Below are 14,670 nucleotides of genomic sequence, written 5' to 3' on the forward strand. Positions count from 1 at the left end.
AGATAATGAATTTTAGAAGTCACTTTTACTGGTAAATTCCTAAGAAAATCAGGGTCTAAATCTTCACATAGAGGCATGAATTCACATTTTTGCCTGTTTATAGTATAACCAGATAATTTCCCAAAATTTCTAATTTGATCTAATAATGGTGGAATAGATTTTTCAGGTTGGGATAAAAATAAAATTACGTCGTCTGCATATAAAGCTATATAATGATCTATTTTGCCCAGGTGTATCGGAACAATTTCGGGATTACATCTAATACTTACTGCCAAAGGTTCAATACACAAAGCAAACAGCAGGGGGCTCAGCGGGCAACCCTGCCTAACACCACGATACAGACTGAGAGGGTGAGATCTGTGTGAGTTAGTGAGAATAGATGCAGTTGGGTGTGCATAAAGCGTTTCGACCCATGAACTAAAGCTTTCACCCAGGCCAAGTTCTCTGATTGTCAACAACATGTATTTCCAGTCCACCTGATCAAAAGCCTTGTGTGCATCGAGAGTAAGTACTGCAGACTTTGACTTACTTTGTTTACTGTATACAATATTTAACAATCTACGGACATTAAAAAAAGAAAATCTTCTGGGGATAAACCCAACCTGGTCTGGGTGCACAATTGTTGCAACATGTTTGTTTAATCTATTTGCTAATATTATGGCGAATACTTTGTAATCACTACACAGAAGAGCAATAGGTCGATAAGATGACAGATCGGTCCGATCTTTATCTTTCTTCAATATTAAAGATATATTTGCTGTGTATAATGAGTCGGGTAATGTTTTGCATCGAGCTGCTTCTCGAATCATTCTTAGTAGTAGGGGGGCCACATCATCAATAAACGCTTTATAGAATTCGATGCTGAGGCCATCAGGGCCAGGAGACTTTCCACTTGGGGATTCCTTTATGGCCGTGACAACCTCCTGTAGTGTAATTTCAGCATTAAGTTTGTTTTGCGCATCACCATCTATCTTCGGAAGTGGGAGGGATTGCAGGAATTGTAGAATATCCTCTTCAGCAGTGGGACTTTGGGATTTATATAAATTTTCATAATAATCTCTGAAACACTTATTTATTTCGACTGGGTCCGTTACAATAGAACCCGCCTGACTTTTAATTTCATGAATGGCCCTGCTAGCCTGCGCCCCTCTCAGCTGCCTTGAGAGAAGAGAGCCAGGTTTGTCACCCAGCTCAAATTGTTTATACCTTACTTTCAACAACATAGTGTTGATTTGCTGGGAAAGAATATTATTATATTCATGCTTTAACTTCAGTATTTCCTTTAATAAAGAAGGAGATGGGGCTCCTCTGTACTGTCTTTCAAGAAGGGGAAGCTGTAGATCTATAGCAGATAACTTTTGTCTTCTCTGTTTTTTCCCCGCAGCCTCATATGATATAACAAAGCCTCTTATCACTACCTTAAAGGCCTCCCATAAAGTTGAATCGGAAACCTCGCCTGTGTCATTGAAAGCTAGGTAGTCCTTTATTGAAAGTGAGCATTTTTCTCGAAATATTTTATCGTTGAGAAGATTTGGATTAAATCGCCAGTTATAGGGAGTTTTTTTCCACCCAAAGTCCATACCTATAGAGACTGGGCTGTGGTCTGAAATTATAATATTATTATATTTAGACGACTTCGTATTTGCTATTAACTTAGCGTCAATTAGAAAATAATCAATCCTTGTGTATGTGTTGTGGACTTGTGAAAAAAAAGAGTATTCCTTCTCAGTGGGATTGTGGATCCTCCAGATATCTACCAGGTTTAAAGTTTTTATTAAATTGTTTAACACCTTTGTAGAATCTGAGGGACTCACTGGGCGAGGTGAGGACCTGTCCAAAAAGGGATCCAGAACGCAATTGAAATCACCACCTATAATCAAGTTGGTTGTTGCCAGATCAGGTATTAGCTCGAAAACCCCTCGAAAAAAACTTGGGTTGTCAAAATTTGGTCCGTACAAATTAAGGAGGGTGACATGTACAGTCAGAATAGTGCCATTCACAATTATATAGCGACCATTTGGATCCGCTTTAGTTGAAATATGTTGAAAAGGAATACTCTTCTTAATTAAAATTGCAACACCACGTGCTTTGGCTGAAAAAGTTGACTGGAAGATCTGTCCTACCCAGCTATGCCTGAGTTTCAGGGCCTCCTTGTGTTTAATATGCGTCTCTTGCAAAAACAAAATATCAGCGTGCAAATCATGTAGGTGAGAAAATATCTTTGCCCTTTTTAATGGATTATTTAAACCTCTGACGTTCCAAGAAGTTAAATTAATAATTGTATTTGCGGTATTATCTTTCTTTCTGCCAGTCATGACACCTCTAAGACGTAGATATGCATGATGCCATTATGTACAAACAGAATTTACGCACAGCATAAACATGATTGATGAAAAAGCAACAAAAAAAAAAAAAAAACAAAAAAAAAAAAACAAAGCAAAAAACAAACTCCCTGCGTTTCTCACCCATAAGAAGAGGGATAATATAAACTCCACATGGTAGCGGAGCTGCTGAGAAAGGAGCCGATACATGTAGTAGAGAGGAACCTAATAAAGCAAACAAAAAACCTCATCCTGTTTCAGCTCCTTACCACCCTCCTATAGTTGAATTATCAGCATTCATTTTGAATCAAGCAAATAGCCTTCTGGTGCTCATTTTAAAATTTCCAGGAGAATTCTGAATATTAAATATAAGTGTAAATAATAGTAACTAAGAGAAGGGAAGAAAAAAAAACTCATCCCGTTTTATAAACTGTTTACAAATAATGTGAATCTTTTCCTTCTCCCTTCTGTCTTTGCAGTCAGTGCCCAACATAGTGGCAGCAATAATTGGCTGAACGCCTGAACAGGCGCCATAACAGAGCGGCATAACCTAACCTAAACTTCCTGCTTGCGAATTCTCTAATTATGACAACACAAAGAAAAAAAAAAACGAGACACCTGCCGCTCTTGCCTCACCGTTCATTTAGTTCATTTGTCCATAATAAAGAAAAAAAGAGAAAAAAAACCCTACATATTGATGCAGGCAACATGTGTGAATCATACCGCATTCCGTCGCGTTGATGGTGTCCTTGTGCCCAGTCATCCAGTGTCCTCAGCCGTCGGAGGCTGGATGTGTTTTTCAACATAAATGGCAGCCTCTTTCGGCGACTCGAATACTTTAGTTTGGCCAGCATGCGTAAAAATGAGACGAGCAGGAAACAGAAACCCGTGGCGGATCCCAGCCTCCTTCAGTTTCAGCCGAGCTCCGTTGAACTCCTTGCGATCTTTCATCACTTCTGCCGTGAGGTCCGGGTAGATGCTGATGCGCTGCTCCTCGAATTTGAGCGGTCCGGCGGTGCGGGCCACTCGGATTATCTTCTCCTTCACGGCGTCGTGGTGTATCCTGGCGATCATAGCTCGTGGCCGGTTGCTCGGCGTGCCAATACGGTGGGCGCGGTCCACCGTAATTCCACCGGGAAAGTGCTCGACTCCCAGGAGTTTGAGCAGTAGATCAGAAATAAACGTGGTCGGAGAGCCTCTTTCACTTTTCTCCGGCAGACCAACAATTTTAATGTTTTGTCTCCTTGAGCGACCCTCTAGGTCGATTAGCTTGGCTTTGAGAAGTTTATTCTGTGCACACAAGTCACCGTAGCATCTTTCCAGCTCAACCAGGCGCCCCTCAGTATCACCGTGCAGGTCTTCCAAATCTTTAATGCGGGAGGCGTTGGAGGCTACAGCATTTTTAACCCCGGCAAGGGTTGTCTCCAGGCTGTCAAACCTGACGTTCATCGCGTTTTCCATCCGTCTGATGGCCTCCAGGATGGGCGACGAGGAGGCATCCTCCTCTGGTATGTCTCCCCTTGGACGCGTGGGGCTGGTCGAGCGCGTGGAGCCCGGTGAGTTAGCATTAGCCGGCTCGCTCGGTGGGTCATCTTCGCCCGCTGGATGAAACTCGAGTGTTTTCTGAGCCAGTTTCCTCGGCTTGCCCATTTTAAAAGGTCTTAAAAAATGTATTTCACCATCCAGAAGTAGCAAAAAAATGAGTGAAAAATACTTTTATCAAGTTGAGGTGGAGGAGCTGGTAAAAACACACCTTACCACATTGCCGGCTCTCTAGCGCCACCCCCTCAATACAACTAAGAGAAGCCCTGCACCATTTAAAGGGACTGGACCTATAGTTAAGCATTTATTAAAGGTGTGGTATCAAATCAAGAAAACATTTAATTTAACAAACACCTCTATTTTTGCACCCATCTGTCAAAAAGTGTTTCTCAACCACCATTGAGTTCTTCTGCTTGTTTTTGACATTCCTGCTTCCCGTTTACTGCGCACGTCATCACATCACTATGCATGAGAGAACACATGTGCGGAACAACTAACCCCCTATTTAATCTGCTCCGCTGTCAAGCACCGTATATACAGGGCCAGCGCGGGCTTGTCAGGCACCCTGGGCAAACCTGACGCCCCGTGGTGGTGTCGAGGAGAGTCGCGCCGCGAGAGTTGTTGAGCGGGGGGGGGGGGGGGGGGGGGGGGAGTCGGCAATATTTGTCGAGGAAGCGAACCAAGCAGTGCGCTGCTCACACAGCCGTCACAGCAGCGCAACTTGGGCGGTGCGCCTCACGGCTACATCAAGCGCCCCCTATGGCTCGGCGCCCTGGGCAACTGCCCCGGATGCCCAGCCTAATCGCCGGCCCTGCGTATATATGAGACACAGAGCGGATTATCAGTTGGCATAGACTGCCTTGTACAATCCGATCCGAAATGGAATCTGCTCCAAGTGAAGTGGATCCACTCAGGTGCTTATATTTACTTTAATCTGCTTCACCTTACAATCCGATTATACGGAGGATTTTTGTGAGCCAGTAGAGTCAAATCATTGTGGGCTTTATAAAACAAAACAAAAAAAAAAGCAATCAAAAGAAATGCTGTTGAGATGAAAAGCAAACAAGCAGGGGCTTGTTCTTATCTGGGAATTATTCACATGCCCAGATAAGGGAAAAACATGCAGAGGCCTCTGAGGTGAGTTCACCAGAGGTGCTACACCCAGTTGTGAATAAGTCTCCGAGTCCCACCTGAGAATCCATCTCTGACTGCAAAGGCCTCAGGACACTGAACAAAAGCAAATGGAGTAACTAAAGTTTGAAGTATGACAACCTCAATAAAGAAAGAAATCTATATGTCAGTACAAGGGAGCAAACAGGTAAGATGAGAGCGGAGCATGAGATGACAGGTGTGTGAAAGTGAGCAGGCTGGCAGAAAGTCAAGAGAGAACAATGTGGCCGATACTCATCCCCTCCACACTGTTTACTGTGTTGATTGCCTTGGAAACTAAACAGGTTGAGCTGGCATGGCACAATTCTTTTGCTCAAGTTTTATGGCAGAAGCTCAAGAAAGTTTCATCAACCGACAGAACAGCGACAACATGACCAGCCTGCAGAGTTTAACTAAATAAATATTGTGTATGTATGATACCATTATGTGTGACCTTTGCAATTTTGTATAAGTATGGTCTTCATGCAGACGTACACGGAGTTACATTTTTAAAAGTATTGAGATGTTTGTGTTTTGTATTCAACTCGTTTGTTGAATAAGTTCAGCAATGTTCCTGATCAAAGTATGATGAAGTTCAATTCCACCTTGAACATAGCGAATGTACGGGATTGGTGTAACGGGTGGAACAAAGCATCTGCTTTCGGTCATGTTCCTCCTCTCAGCGTGGCATGTCTCCACCCACACTCAGGGGTAGCAGCAGCGCTCTGTAGTATATAAAGGGGACGGGAGAGGTGTTTTGTATCTCAGCCACCTCAGCTTCTCTCCAGGCCAGACAGCCCTCCTGAGCATCTCCAGAAATGAATATTTCCAAAACCAGCATGTCCGCCCGCTCTCTCGGTGGACCCACGGTCCGACGCCAGTATGCTGTCAGCCTGCATAGCGGAATGGGACCAGGATCCAGGATCTCCACGGCCACTGCTGGTTATGGGGGTTCGAGTGGAGGTGGTTACAGCTTCAGCAGTTACAGCTCAGCAGGTGGCGCTGGCATTGGAGGAGGATGGGCAGGGGGTGCAGGGGGCGCAGGGGGTGGAATTGGCTCCATCGATGTCACCGTCAACGAGAAGGCCACCATGCAGAACCTGAACGACCGTCTGGCCTCCTACCTGGAGAAGGTGCGCAAACTGGAGCAAGCCAATGCTGAGCTGGAGCTGAAGATCCGGGAGTTCTTGGACAAGAAGACCTCCCCTGCAGCCCGTGACTACTCGGCTTACTTTGCCACCATCGCTGACCTGCAGGGAAAGGTAGGTCACTTGACCTGTCAGACTGTCGTTCAATAACAAAGCACATCAGGCCGTGGTCTGTAATGCTAGGAACAGTCTGATGGTGAATTAACTGCATAATTTATGATTGATCATGATTTGACAAGAAGCTATTGTTCATTGCACAGATCCAGAATGCTGCCCGTGACAATGGGAGCGTCTGTCTGGCAGTGGAGAATGCAAAGCTGGCAGCTGATGACTTCAGAATCAAGTCAGTATCAGGATGAGAAACACAATCAATGTCATAACTTAATCCACTCTAATGCAACACATTTGAAGAGATGCAGTGGTAGAAAGTCTGAAGCTTTGCTGCCTGGCAGGTATGAGAACGAGCGCGCCATGCGTTTGTCCGTGGAGGCTGATATTGCAGACTTGAAGAGACTGTTAGATCAGCTGACGCTGGCCAGATCAGACCTTGAGATGCAGATCGAAGGCCTCAAGGAGGAGCTGATCTTCCTCAAGAAGAACCACGAGGAGGTGGGCAGCAAGAGCTGAAATGTTGAATAAATGGACTGAATCTAACAAAGCAGGCCTCATATGAAAACCTTTTTTCCAACAGGAACTGGCTGCTATGAGAGCACAGATGACTGGACAGGTCAATGTGGAGGTGGACGCCGTACAACAGCCCGACCTGACTGCCGTCATGAATGAGCTCCGTGAGCAGTATGAGAGTATTGCCGCGAAGAATCAGAGAGATCTTGAGAACTGGTACGAAAAAAAGGTGAGAAAGCAACGCTTTGATAAGCAATGCCATCTTGTCTGCCTTGTCTGTTGCTGCAATGAGGAAGTGATACATGATTCTAACGTTTCCATGTGTCTTCCTTAGACAGCAGAACTCACCAAAGAGGTGGCAGTCAGCACAGAGACCCTACAGACAAACAGGACAGAAGTAACTGAGCTTCGTCGCACGCTGCAGGGCCTGGAGATCGAATTACAGTCTCAACTGAGCATGGTAAACAATGAAAATCTGGACCTGACTCTTCAAAATCGCTTCATTTACCCATCCTCAGTTTTTCGATTCTCCTCCTCTGTTGTTTTTGTCCCATCTCAGAAAGCATCTCTGGAAAACACTTTAGCTGAAACAGAGGCACGATACTCCATGATGCTCCAAGCCCTCCAGATGCAGGTAACCGGCCTGGAGGAGCAGCTCATGCAGCTGCGGGCCGACATTGAAAACCAGAGCCAGGAGTACAAGATGCTGCTCGACATCAAGACACGACTGGAGCTGGAGATCGCAGAGTACAGGAGGCTGCTGGACGGAGAGGGAGCTAGGTGAGGAAACCTCAGAATGAATTTAACCTGTGTGCACTCTGCTGCTTCGTCATCAACACACTCTGCAAACTGAAGTCTTGCTGCCTTTTGAAGAACCACACCTTCTGTTTCCCTCCACAGCGTTAGCAGCGGCTCCTCCTCCTCCTCCTCCACCTCCAAGACGGTGGTCATTGTCACAGAGGAGATGAGGGACGGCGTTGTGGTGTCGTCCTCCACCACCACCACTACATAACCCGTTTCCATACAGCGAGAGCAAACACACGGGGCAATACCTGGAGGACACGACTGCGGCTTCCCTCTAACACCAATGCAATAAAACACTCTGCTGATTACTGTTGTGACTAGTTTGTGTCTCAAGAATTCGAAAAATTGCCTGATATAAGAAAACCATACCATCTTGATTGTAGTTTCAGGGGGTTTTCATGGTGTGTTTGTCAAAACCTCAAAGTTGAACCACATAACTGAAAGCTGAATATAGTTTTTTATCACATAACATGCTCAATTCAAGTGGGGGAATGAGAGCAGGATTTCTTTAAGAGCCCTTCGAAACTTTGACAAAGGTAACATTTCTATATGCACGCTCAGAGGCATTTTCCTCAATAGATTAAATAAAACCCAAAAAACCAAACTTTGACCTGCAATTGGCTCCAATCAAGCCACCAAGCAAAGTGCAAGCATATCAAAGAAGAGAAGCATAACACAATGCTGAGACCTGAGCTGAGGTGTTGCTGAAGCTGAAGTTGCCATGAAAGACCCTCGAAACCATGCTGTCACTGTCCATTTGTAAAAACATGCACAATGCAACAGTTACATGAGCTTTATGGACATTTCACTGTTTTTTGCAGCAGAAGGTTCAATCAAAATTGATTATGCTGAGATCGAAATCATTTTAGGTCGTACTTGTTTGGCCTTGCTGAAATATAAACATTTTCATGCTTTGTGACACAAAAAGAAAAAATTTGTTTAAACTTAGAGGTTATTATGGGTTATGGCACTGTTTTACAGGTCTGGCCCACTCAAGATGAAATTAAGCTGTATATGCCCCCGGTATGTGCCCCCCTGAATTAAAATGAGTTTGACTCTCCTGTGTTAAAGAAACAACACTTCGTCCACTGATTCTCAGCAGCTGGTCCAAAACCCAAAAGTGTGGGTCATCAGGTCCATTTTTAGAGCTTCACAGATGTAGGGTCATCTCACCATTAGCCAATAACAACATCATAGGAGAAGAAATGTCAGTGTTGAGCATGTAGATGTTAAAAATTAAGACAGTTGAACCAAAATATGAAAATATTTTAATATAGGTCAATTAATTGTTTAGTTTTTGCATGAAACTAATGTTTTTTAGCTTAAAATGCAACAAAAAAAGGGATAAATTTGCACCCTTTTTCTGCTTATCCTGTCAGTTGTCATTGAGGTTTGTGTGTATGTGTAGTATTCTTTTCAACTAACGATGAACAGGCTCAAATTACATATTATCTTCACTTATCAAATTTAAAATTTAATTGAATTGAACATTCTGGAAGTGATTCACGAAGATTAACACAATGAGGGACATCTCGTGCAAACAAAATGATTGAAATGGGCATTCTGAATGGTTTAGGACGTATTTCCACATGAACGAGTTAAAAACTGCTGGGAATCTCATAGTTGATTTGCTTGCTTTCACCATGGAGCGATCGAACGAAGCGCTGAGCGCCAAACCCAACAGTGAAATGGACACATTGGTGGAAGAGGTTATGTAACACCTGAAAGGTTGCAACAAATAAATGTCAGTTTGGCAGAAAAAAAATAAATGACACAAATGTCAAGCTCAATCTAGGAGATGATTGGTTACACAGACAAAACTTTCGGCACAACATAAAAATGTTTTCATAACTAAAAACTCATGAACTAAAGTCCCCCTCATCACAATAACAACGGAGTAGCTGATGAATGGAGAAAGCACTCTATTTTTCAAACAGATTAAATAAATTGCTTAATCTCCTCCCAGTATTTCCGGCAATCTTGGACACATCTCTGATATTCCACATGGAGGCAAAAATGTTCAGACAATCGTAGATATTGTTTTGTGCATCAGTCAGCATAAGTATATGTTTTTCTTTTTTCTTTTTTTTTGTACCAGGAATGTACAAACTTCTTTGATCAGTTTTTAATCTGTTGTATGGATTTCCCCTGTGAAACCATCAGCGGGTATTGTCCTCTAGTGGATGTTTGTTCAACAGCCACACCAGAATTTGAAGCGCGTGTCCCCATTTAGCTGAGCATGTTTGTACCCTGAGAGGTAAATGTTGTAGACCTGTTAGTCATGCAGATCACTGCCCTGGGTGTTGGGGAAACCTTTAGCCTGTGTTCCTTCTGATGATTCTTTGTGTTACTCAATACACCACCTTGTGGTGTGATCTTGTACTGCAGGATCTCAGACTAGCCTAATCAAGATTTAAAGTATGAGAAGAGGAAGGAGTTTGGATAAAAGATAAAACATCTTCCAAGGTAAAAGGTCCAGATGACCTGATTCAACTGATTCATGATGCCGCCAACTTGAATATAAGGACTGATTTAATTTCCCCCTGCAATATTGATTCACGTGGAACAAAAATAGTGAAAAGAGAATGATTGAAGCAGAAGTACAATAACTCCACACAAAAAAAAATGTAAGTTCAACTGCATGATCTTTATTGGTTTTTGCCAATTCTTCCAGTTTTTACTCCAGTTCATCCACATCCACATCGACGGTCTTGCTGCTTTGCACCACCTTTCCATCCACAACTGTTTCCACCACTGTGATGACCTTTGTGACCACTGAGGAACCGAAGAGAAACAAATCATCAGCAAACACTGACATTTATTACCAACCTAAACGAACACTCGTTGCTGATTGCACTGGTTGCTGATTGTTCTGTAATGGTGCTCACCTTGTTTGGAGCTGCAAATGTAGAGAAAAGAAAATAAGAAATGATCAGTATGGATACCCTGATTGCCTTTGGTCCATCATTTGAACACATGTTCCTAGTTTTCTGTCTTTCAGTGTTCGGTTCTCACCTCTCATCCTCCCCATCCAGCAGCCTCCTGTACTCGGCGATCTCCAGCTCCAGCCGGGTCTTGAGGTCCAGCAGCATGTCGTACTCCTGCTTGTTGCTGGCGATGTTGGCGTGGAGCTGGGTCAGTTGAGCCTCCAGGCTGGTGACCACGGCCTGCAGGCTTGCGAGCTGTGAAGCGTACCGTGCCTGGGTCTCTGCCAGGGTTCCCTCCAGAGACGCTTTCTGTTGGGTTTGCACACAGAAGTTGAAGGCAATGAAAAAAAAAAAACTGGCTAAATACAGACTATATGTAAAATAAAACGCTTTCTCAGACCTTTAAAGAAAGCCAATCTATATAATGTAAACTAAATTCGTATAAAAGCTGTAGATTTCACAGCTTCTCGTACATTTTCACAGTGTTGTTAGCTTGAAATGTGCATCTTTGGGTTGATTCAGTTTAATCGGAAGTGGACGTACCATGCTCAAGTGGGACTGCAGTTCAATCTGGAGCCTCTGGAGGGTGCTCTTCAGTTCCTTAATCTCCGTGCGGGTTGTCACCAGAATCTCTGAGCTTGTGATCACTTCCTGCTCCACTGCTGCGATCTGAACCAAAACCACAGCATGCGTCACTGCTGCGGTGAACCCGCTGGAAGCGATCTGAGCGGCGGCGGAGCCGTTCTCACGCTCTCACCTTGCTCTGGTACCACGACTCCAGATCCTTGCGGTTCTTGTTGATCACGCCCTCGTAGTGTTCCCTGATCTCCGTCATGGTCTGGTTCAGGTCTGTGGATGGACTGGCGTCCACAGACACATTGACCTGGCCGCCCATCTGGCTCCTCAGCAGAGCCAACTCCTGCAGGGGTCAAAGGGCAACATTTCAGTCCTCTAAAGCAACAGCTGGTCATAATTCAGTATTTCTGCTTCACTACAATAAGATGATGAGTTAGTTTGTTGTGTGCATGAATGCTGTTGGCTCTTTGATGTGTGCTTTTTTGTGACTGATGGTGATTGTGGTGGGGTTTTCTTTATCTTTTGGTTGGTGGGGGTTGGGGGGGTGGGGGGGTTCAAACAGCAGCAATGAGCTAATGGAAGCAGAGAATAATACAAGGAAGTGTGCAGGATGGTGAGGGGCAGCAGTATGAACAGAAGAAGGCGGAGGAGCTGTTTATAAAAACACTAACCCCACATTGTGTTTCCTCAGTGTTATCAGAGGTGGAACTGAGGTCATGAATGGATTCAAACCAGCTCAGCTCACAAAAGATGATAAATATCCTCATTTTTGTCTGGCTGATGGATGATGTTTGACAAGTGATCACCAGTGGATGAACAGGCTGCAGTACAGGTGCGGCCGTGGGTGCAGATATGTGCAAACTCATCAGTTTTGCTGCTTGTAAAAGCATCATTAGTGCAGATTTAGCAGGTTAACGTCGGTGCAGCTCTACTCATGGTCCCCTGTCGCCGGCTCTAACCTCTTCGTGGTTCCTCTTCAGCATGATGAGCTCGTCCTTCAGGGACTCATACTGACTCTCCAGGTCCATCCGGGACAGGTTGATCTCATCCAGCACCCTCTTCAGTCCGGCAATGTCGGCCTCCACGGCCATCCTCATGGACAGCTCGTTCTCGAACCTGGAGGGAGACAGCGGTTTCACTCAGCTCCAAACTCTTTTTTAATGTGTGAGAAGAGAGAAAAACAGAAAAACTAAAAATAAACTCACTTCACTTTAAAATCATCAGCAGCCAGCTTGGCGTTGTCGATGTCCAGGACAGTCTTGGCATTGAGCCTGGAGGCGATACGAATCTGAAAGGGAAGAAAACACGAGTCAGAAAGAGTGCAGTCCCATCTGAGTACAGTCAGTCTGAAGAATCAGCTGATCTGTGTCATGTGAAGCTCTCACTGGTCAGTGGCAGCTCATCAATGTTAAAACACACATCCAGTCTTCCTCTCACCTTGTCCTTCAGGTCCTCGATGATGGCGAAGTAGCTGCTGTAGTCGTGGCTGATCACGGTCCTGTTCTGGTACCACTCTCTGATCTGCTTGTCCAGGCGGTCGTTCTCCTTCTCCAGGGTGCGCACCTTCTCCAGGTAGGAGGCCAGACGGTCGTTCAGGTTCTGCATGGTGGCCTTCTCGTTGGCGCTGACGTGGAGGTCCAGGCCGTCGGAGAGGTTGAAGCCCCCGTAGGAGGGCAGTCCGTAGCTCATCTGGGAGGACGAGATGCGGGTGTCGCGGCCTCCGGCGCCGCCGTAGACGCTCATGGTCTTCTTGCTGTAGGATCTGGTGCTGAGAGACATGTTGGAGAGTCTGTGTCTGGACCGGGTGGGATCACTGGAGCCGATCTGCAGTTGAGGGCATCACTTTGAGCCGGCAGGTTATATAGCCGCCACGCACGGTGAAGTGGGCTGGGCCCGGCCGGCGAGCTGAAAGAGAAGAATGCGGCTGAAGGATTACCCCCCGACTCCTCAAAGCAATCTCTCCATCAGCGTGGATGTGGGTGGGAAGGGGCGCATCCCCTTCAGTTCAGGTCAAACTTGTGAATCCACATTTTACTGTTATCTCAAGTAAAAGGCCTTCATTCCTCAAATACTGGTGTCGCGGCGCTGCTGTTTGCTCTTGCTTAACGACTTTTAAAGACACAAACATGAGGCTTAAATCGGTGTGTTAGCGGCACTGTGGGGGCTTTCTGTAAAATATTCAGTCAGAGCTAATTGCTCACAGAAGTGGCAAAAGTGACACATACCAGCGACAATTTCACCTCCGTGAAAGTTGGGGCGAAAAGGTGGAGGGCAAGCCAGTTAAAATTATTTCTGTCACTTAAGCTTCGGAGCAATGTGCTGAGGACTGTGGTAATTAAGATTTACACAACGTTATCGTGCAGCTGAACGAAATATGATTAAGGGAACTAACTAAAGATATATAAGGGTTTCCAAAACGTTACTATAAAACATAACCAAGAAATCCGATTTAAAACATTTAGGCTTCAGTATAATAATTCTTTTAGACACATCTGCAGTTATTATATTTTAAATGATTATTAGCCAACATCACAAAGCTTGATTTAGGTTCAATTAATCTCAAAGAGCCTTTCTGTTTGATTTTTAAAGATTAAATGATGCACTTGTGTATCAAAATAGTAATAAATGACAATCGATTCATACGCTTCAATAATGCATGGAAGTTATTGTATTGGATCACATTAGACTGCAGAGGTTCGATGCAGAGTTTATGGTTTATATTTATGATATACCAGACTTTAGGGGTCGTGCAAAATGATGCTCTCAGATGTGAAAATCCGATGCTAGTTAGGGAGACACTGAGAAGCAATCACCACACAAGGGATAATGTTTTAAATCAGATTACCGTGAAACTGTTGACGCCCTGTGAAGGCTGATTATCTGATCAGTTAGTGAATCACACTGATGGAGTTTCGCTGGTGGAGCGACGGCCTCACACCACAGGTTTGAATTCATTCCTTCAAGTTTCAATGAAAAATGATTTACATTTTGTTTTCAGTCAACCAGGAGGTAAGAAAAATAAAAATAAAGCTCATTTCAAATGCAGGTTTACTCCCCACATTTGAACCAAACACCTGAACTTTCTTCTCTTTACATCAATAAAACTGGTTCCCTCTATGTTTTAGTCAGTAGGAAGATCATTCAGAGTTGTGTAGTGAAGTGAGTAAAATTGAAATAAATGACAAGAACTCCATCCTGAAGTTGAACAGGTTGAATGCCACTGCTTCCTTTTTCTGATTTCAATAAAGTCCACAAAGTCTATAAAGTCCCAATTATCCTGCTTGGTGTTTAGAAAATAATCTACTTCTGACTCAAAATTACAAAACGAGTTCAAGATCAGTGCTGATGTTGGAACCGATGTGTTCACTCTGGAAAATTCATCAGTTTAAATTGTTTCAAAGTGTTTATGAAAATATCAATGTGCAAATGACTCAAAATATTTCACCAGATATTGTCATGTAATTTTACTTGAGCATAGTAGAGAACCATCCATGCACTTTTTAAGCAATAATAATTATAATAATAAAAAGTTAAGCTATGTCGGTTTTTGAAATGGGGTCAAATCGTAACAAAGTTGAA

At 44.1% G+C, this 14,670-nt stretch overlaps 2 protein-coding genes across 2 annotated transcripts; one reads left to right on the forward strand and one right to left on the reverse strand.

The window, feature by feature from the left end:
* The first annotated feature begins 5,766 nt into the window (after positions 1 to 5,766).
* Positions 5,767 to 7,897, forward strand: LOC115389526 (keratin, type I cytoskeletal 13-like). The gene is made up of 7 exons (XM_030092924.1): positions 5,767 to 6,274; positions 6,421 to 6,503; positions 6,613 to 6,769; positions 6,852 to 7,013; positions 7,119 to 7,244; positions 7,344 to 7,564; positions 7,685 to 7,897. Exons 1-7 carry the CDS (start codon positions 5,831 to 5,833, stop codon positions 7,794 to 7,796), a joined length of 1,305 nt encoding a protein of 434 aa, XP_029948784.1. The 5' UTR covers positions 5,767 to 5,830; the 3' UTR covers positions 7,797 to 7,897.
* A 2,317-nt stretch (positions 7,898 to 10,214) lies between these two features.
* On the reverse strand, positions 10,215 to 12,937 carry krt98 (keratin 98). The gene is made up of 8 exons (XM_030092926.1): positions 12,529 to 12,937; positions 12,297 to 12,379; positions 12,051 to 12,207; positions 11,273 to 11,434; positions 11,059 to 11,184; positions 10,604 to 10,824; positions 10,477 to 10,487; positions 10,215 to 10,363 (listed from the first exon to the last, which is right to left on the reverse strand). Exons 1-8 carry the CDS (start codon positions 12,868 to 12,870, stop codon positions 10,266 to 10,268), a joined length of 1,200 nt encoding a protein of 399 aa, XP_029948786.1. The 5' UTR covers positions 12,871 to 12,937; the 3' UTR covers positions 10,215 to 10,265.
* Positions 12,938 to 14,670: the final 1,733 nt, after the last annotated feature.

Source organism: Salarias fasciatus, chromosome 6 (assembly GCF_902148845.1).
Source record: "Salarias fasciatus chromosome 6, fSalaFa1.1, whole genome shotgun sequence".
NCBI lineage: Eukaryota > Metazoa > Chordata > Actinopteri > Blenniiformes > Blenniidae > Salarias > Salarias fasciatus.

What these genes read in the sequence shown, in the direction of transcription:
- LOC115389526 (XM_030092924.1), top strand. Translation starts at nt 5,831, where the DNA reads ATGAATATTTCCAAAACCAGCATGTCCGCCCGCTCTCTCGGTGGACCC. An exon ending in AGAACTGGTACGAAAAAAAG is followed by an intron (nt 7,014 to 7,118) that starts GTGAGAAAGCAA and finishes TGTCTTCCTTAG; the next exon opens with ACAGCAGAACTCACCAAAGA. An exon ending in TACAGTCTCAACTGAGCATG is followed by an intron (nt 7,245 to 7,343) that starts GTAAACAATGAA and finishes GTCCCATCTCAG; the next exon opens with AAAGCATCTCTGGAAAACAC.
- krt98 (XM_030092926.1), bottom strand. Translation starts at nt 12,870, where the DNA reads ATGTCTCTCAGCACCAGATCCTACAGCAAGAAGACCATGAGCGTCTAC. An exon ending in TCGAGGACCTGAAGGACAAG is followed by an intron (nt 12,380 to 12,528) that starts GTGAGAGGAAGA and finishes CTTCCCTTTCAG; the next exon opens with ATTCGTATCGCCTCCAGGCT. An exon ending in TGCAGTCCCACTTGAGCATG is followed by an intron (nt 10,825 to 11,058) that starts GTACGTCCACTT and finishes CAAACCCAACAG; the next exon opens with AAAGCGTCTCTGGAGGGAAC.